The following is a 6,182-nucleotide window of genomic DNA, read 5'->3' as shown; positions in this document are numbered from 1 at the left end:
TTGACATGAGTGTTCCTGCAACAAACAGTAACGTTAAGCTTCATGTGACCCAAAGTGAAACCTCTTGATATTTTTTTATTTATTTATTGTTATTAATTCTTATTATTATTATTATTTAGTGATGGTTTTAGTACATCTCCATTTGTCTTTTTCAGTTTTCAGTAAGCTATGTACTTATTGAAAATTAGATTGAAAAATTTTTAAATACATAATTTAGAAATATGAGAATTTTGTGTGAAAACTTGAACTTAATTTGAATGCTGAATTTTTTTATTAAAAGGTTTCAAATTTCAAGATGAGTTGCATTTCTTAAATAATGTTTTATTTACTATGTATGATTGAAGGCACTATAATTAATTTCCAGGGCTTTTGTGGTTACAGACTTGTGAAAATGAATTATTGTATTAAATTAAAATTGAGTGAAATGGAAGATCACTTAAGTATGTGCAAGTCTTTAAGGAGAGTCAGGCATTCTCACCACTGGTAGACAATTGATTCAATATGAAACATGCATATGAGAGAACAATTTGTTCTGTTATTTTCATGAATACACCTGTAAGAATATGATTTAATAATTTGTTTCATGACTTTTTACCAGACTATCATCAACTTCATGCATCACACCTTGCCCCGGGAACTAGCAGAGTTCTTGGACTTCCATCATTATGAGCTGACCCACCTTCTTCAGTCAATGGCCAGACAGTTTTATGAGGAAGGTGATAAGGTTCTAAGTGAAGGTCATCCTGTCGTCTTCACACCATTACAGGTACAACTATAGCAGTACATGTTGCTGCAGGAAGGTCTTAAGATGTAGGGATGTTAAAGAAGTACATGTCAAACCTATACCAGGTTGTGCAGGTTGAGAATCCTTTATCCAGAATGCTCAGGGTCAGAAGTTGTCCATATTTCAGATTTTTCTGTATTCTGAAATTTACTCACACCTTTATATATAATGAGAATGTGTTCCAGAAAACTGATTTAGAGTTGAGTTACATTCCTGAATGTCTTAGATATTGAGGCCAAAGTGATTGTTAAATCCCAAGATGACCTTGTAATCTTTGTACCTGTGGTCACTACAATATACTGTCACATCTTGCCAAACCTCCAGTTACATGAGTGTGTGAAATATTGAACAGTTTGTGCAATATGATTTAGATTTGCCGTAGCTTTTGTCAGTTTTATAGTTTGTACTGAGGCTCAGCATGTGATGGTTTTGTATTTTACTAGAAATGTCATATTTTTTTTCAGAATATATCATGTTTATCACTAAACAAGCTAGGGCACAAGCTGTGTTAATAGAAGCACAGGGCAATAAACAAGGTTTTGTCCAGGCACAAAAATTCACTGTGTATGTTAAGCCTAGAAACCAAACTGTAGTTCTGGACAAGGGTGTGGTTGGTAAATGATTTCTATCTTTAATTGATCATTTGTTGTTATGCTCTCCAGCTGCATGCCCTCTCATACCGACTCAAGAATCCTCTGCCTCCCAGTGTGGCAGCAGCAGATGAAACTGACTTCAGCCATGTTGTTGATTTTGTCACTCAAGTAAAGCACCTCGTCATCCAAGGAAGCAGCCAACCATTCAGGTGTGTTGGTTTTCAGTAATGTTCTTACATTTGCTTTATTTCATGTTTACCTCTACATTGATTTTTATTCACAACTGAATATATATATATATATATATATATATATATATATATATATATATATATATATATATATATATATATATATATATATATATATATATATATATATATATATATATATATATATATATATATATATATATACGAGTATATATATATATATATATATATATATATATATATATATATATATATATATATATATATATATATATTCTTTTAACCAATTTTTTTAATCAATAGAGTTACTGATCTAAGGATAGGAAAGTAAACGTACATGTTAATAAATATGAGCCTCAATAAATTTCATAGTTTTGTTTCACAGCATCCTTCTGCACATTTCATGGCACAAAGCAAACATAACTAAGTGAATAGAATGCTGAAACCCTTGCAGTATATCCCTATCATGTTCACTTTTTGTATGCATGTCTTAAAGCAAGATTTGGTCCCAGCCTCAGGTCTTATAGATGTATATCTTGAAAGTACCTTGAATTTTATGTTTGATGAATTTTGTTGCTTACTGTAAAACCATAGTTTAACTGAAATAGTTATGACCCTAAAGTTTTTATTTTATGTTTGTTTGTATTCACTTTATTTATTCCTTCCCCCTCCCAAAAAAAAAAAAAAAAGAGATCTGTTTCATATAAATGTGCTTATAGTATCTTAACATTATATGCCACTGGGAATGAATTATTGTTTTTAATAATCTTGCAGAGCAAGCAACATCATCCAGAATAATCTCCCCTACACACTAAATACCTTCAAGAGTGTTGAGACCTTAACACTGACTGAAGCTTGTACTGCCCCCATTGGTCACCTTGGAGCAGTCAGGAGAACCACCAGAACACTGCAGGTAAACCAGAGTGGTATGACACAGATGTCTGATATACTGCTGTGTGACGCTGTGTTCCAGGAGACTGTTGAAGGGAGTGATCCTCATAAATGGTTATCTCTCACTGATGTTGATGTCAGTTGTAACCAAATCAAAAAGACTGATGATTCCATTGCTCTTGCTCCTAACATAGAAAAGCTAAACCTGAGTTGTAATAAACTTTCATCAGTGGAAAGTCTAACAAAGCTTCCACATTTAATTTCTCTTAATCTCTCAAATAATCTCTTTAGTGAATTAGAAAGCATGCACACAAAACTTGGAAATGTTGTTGATCTGGATCTGTCACAAAATAGTTTAACATCCCTCAAAGGTTTAAGTAAGCTTTATTCCTTAGCCTCATTGAATGTATCAACTAATAATATTTGTGAAATTGCAGAAGTTAGTCACATTTCAGGCCTTCCTTGTCTAGAGACTCTAATAATTACTGGCAACCCAGTAGCAACAGTAGTTGATTACCGCACCAAAGTACTTGAGCTTTTTGGTCAGAGAGCTGCAGAGGTCTGTTTAGATAATGAACGGCCCACTCAGAGGGAGTTGGAATTTGTGGCAGTGCTCCAAGCCATCCGAGCATCAAGAGAAGGTAGATTACCAACTCTCAGCATATCAAGCCCACTCCCAGTTACAACATCCACACTTTCTTTTAACAGACCAGATGTAGCCACTGCTGTCAGTGAATATTCAGTTACTAAATGATAATTTTCTTCTACTGAGTAATTTTTCATCGTGTCATCAGGAGGATTTGAGACGTTATATGCTAAGGATAAAATGTGAAGCCTCTTCCAAAACTTGGATTGTGCCAAATTTTATTATATGTTTATAATTTTTAGGTGATTTTCATATTTATGGTATATTATAATTTTTCTCTAGTCATTTTACTTCATAGAAAAGGTGTTAAAAATATAAGATTAAGCTGCAGTAAAGATTTGGCATGAAGTCTTTGGATGTTTATGTTGGTACACTTATGTGGCAAAATCACATTTATACTTATTTTTAGATAAATTCAAGGCATCACAAAATAACTATGACAATTTACACTTTTTGTGATCTTGTAAGACTCTTAATCTGAAATTGATTCTTACAGGTTTCATATATGAATGTAATTATATGATTTTATGGTCATTGGTTTCTTACACTGAGCTGGATAAGAATTCTAACTTCAAACCAATAAGTCATACTCAAAGACAATAACAGTAATTGGACACACAGATGTTCATATTATACACTCACATTCACCACAACTACACGTACCTGTCTCCATTTACTGAGCTGTCAATTGGCAATGGATCAAGATTGTATGTATATGGAAAATTTAAGACAAATAGTTCAGCTTTCTCCTGTAGCACAGGAACATTTCAAGCTTTCATTTCCCTCTTGAATATCATTGTAATCTTTTCATATCTTTAGTTTTTTATCTTCAGTTTTTAAAAGTATCTGTCACTACTTTTTCCTATAGTGTCATGCCTTAAGTGTTGATATATTTGATCTGTGAAGCCACTCAATGAAAGAAGAGTTTGAATATTTTGCCACAAATTATACCTTCCTGGATATTCTCTCATAAAAACTTACCCTCTTTTGAAATTATGAAATTATGCACATGTATGGAGAGAAAACTATTCTTATTACCCACATCATGTTAAATGATAGCTATTTGGTTACTCTGCAGCATTGCAGGTAGGAATATTTTGACTGGCAATTCAATTCCTTCTTTGTACTGCATATAGAACTGTCTTGAATTCTTAATGCTGCTAAACCAATTGTAATACTCACCTTGTGCAGTGATCAACTGCTTCCTAGCACTTCTGCTCTATTGAAGTGCTCCCAAGGGTTCCTGTTCCTTAACTGTATCAGTCATCATCTACAATCCATGCTGGATGTCCTCCACAATTATAAAACTGATTGGTCAGCTTGAACTTTGGAGAAGAGAAAGAAGTCATATGGAATCAGATAAGGCAGCTTAAGGGTTAAGGATCTACAGTTGTGTTGTTGTGGATGAAAACTCAAGTTTTCATTGTGAATTAGTGATGGAGCACCCAATTTCCATTGTGCCACACTTGAGATCATTAGCACCAAATAGTTTCTCACAGATGCCTCAGAACTTTATAGTAGAACTCAGCATTGACAATCTCATCCCAGAGGAGAAATTCATGGTGCACAATCCCATATATATATATATATATATATATATATATATATATATATATATATATATATATATATATATATATATATATATATATATATATATATATATATATATATATATATATATATTAAAAAATACTGTCATGCTCTTGGCTGTTCTCTTGGCATATTTTTCTTTGGTCTTGGAGGATGGTAGCTCTTCATTGGAAAGAATGCTGTTTATTCTCTGGGTTGCAGCCATAGATCCAACTCCCGTCACTAGTACTGACACAAGAATGTTATTGAACACTTTTGCTGATGCAACATGTTTGTGCTTAGATGTTTGGAATGTGGACATGAATTTGCAGCAACACAATGCATATTAAAATCAGACATGAGGATTGTATGAAATGTTCTGAATGACACATTAACAATGTCAGCAACATCCTTGATGATGATTTAATGATACTAATACACAAGTCATTCAGTTTTCCAACATATTTATGGATTGTGCTCTTGAAGGGTCTCCCTAATCTTTTGTTGAGCTTCAGTGATGTTCTGCCTACCTTGGAATGTGAGTGGCATTCAAAACACCTTGCCCATTTATTATTCCATCACTATAGGCCTGCTGTATACATAACAACATTAGAACTTAAGAAAATAAGGTGATTTTAAAAGACTGGTTGATTCATACTAGGCACCCCCCAAGAAAGCTAAAAACTTGCCATCATTGTTAGCCTTGAAATGTATCAAACTTCTTTCTGAAGCCATCTAATGTCTGTGCACTCAACACATCCATGCTAAGTTTGTATCATACAGTTGTAACCTTATTTTTATGAACCATTTTTTTTTTTTTTTTTTTTTTTTTTTTTTTTTTTGCTTCATTCATTTGTAACCATATTTATGAAATAGTTTTTTGTCTATCTCTGAAACCTGATCTTTTCTAGCTTATAGTCATTTGTATATGTTCTAACTTGTTGCCAAACTACAAGAATCTGCCTCAATCTCCATTGTTGAACCTACTTGAATACTTCAGTCATATTGCCACACACTCCATGTCTTCACCAGTAATACAGCTTGAAGTACTGTATTCTGACCTCACTTCAGTAGTCTCTTTTGCTGATATCCTAAGTTTGAGACTGAATTTGATGTTTAGTTTCTCCTTAAGTATGAAGTAAAATTTTCTGTTAGCACATGCAAAATTCTTACAAAAACAGGTATAACTGGTCCTGATGCTGACAGTATAATACTGTATGGCATGCTGACTCATGGAAGTTATATTCCTTGAGCAAGACTTTTGCTTTCTTCATCTTTTTACAATGTAAGCAGCCTTTTTCGTAATCAAACTTTTTTGTTTTTGCTTAATGATTCTGATAATTTGTTTTGTGACTGGTTATATCCCTTTCATTGAGGTTATTTTTCTCTTTATATTTTTCTTAAAATCTAGGTAAAGAGGCTCTTCAGGTTTTATATCACTGCAATCTACCAAGGGTGAAAAGAATTAATAAACTAAGTTATAA

At 33.0% G+C, this 6,182-nt stretch overlaps 1 protein-coding gene across 2 annotated transcripts in view; it reads left to right on the top strand.

Annotated features, from left to right (window-relative positions):
- Window positions 1-3,477, top strand: part of LOC135114207 (nischarin-like) — a 9,941-nt gene extending 6,464 nt beyond the window's left edge. For both annotated transcript variants that reach the window (XM_064029977.1, XM_064029976.1), the window contains exons 3-5: window positions 599-766; window positions 1,447-1,586; window positions 2,364-3,477. In XM_064029977.1, coding sequence (XP_063886047.1) covers window positions 599-766; window positions 1,447-1,586; window positions 2,364-3,234 — 1,179 coding nt within the window. In that variant the 3' untranslated portion in view covers window positions 3,235-3,477. The remainder of the gene's footprint in view (window positions 1-598; window positions 767-1,446; window positions 1,587-2,363) is intronic.
- Window positions 3,478-6,182: the final 2,705 nt, after the last annotated feature.

The sequence above is a fragment of the Scylla paramamosain genome, chromosome 27 (genome assembly GCF_035594125.1).
Source record: "Scylla paramamosain isolate STU-SP2022 chromosome 27, ASM3559412v1, whole genome shotgun sequence".
NCBI classification, from domain to species: Eukaryota; Metazoa; Arthropoda; class Malacostraca; order Decapoda; family Portunidae; genus Scylla; species Scylla paramamosain.
The sequence above is the reverse complement of the archived record's forward strand: the minus strand, read 5'-3'. Positions and strand labels throughout refer to the sequence as shown.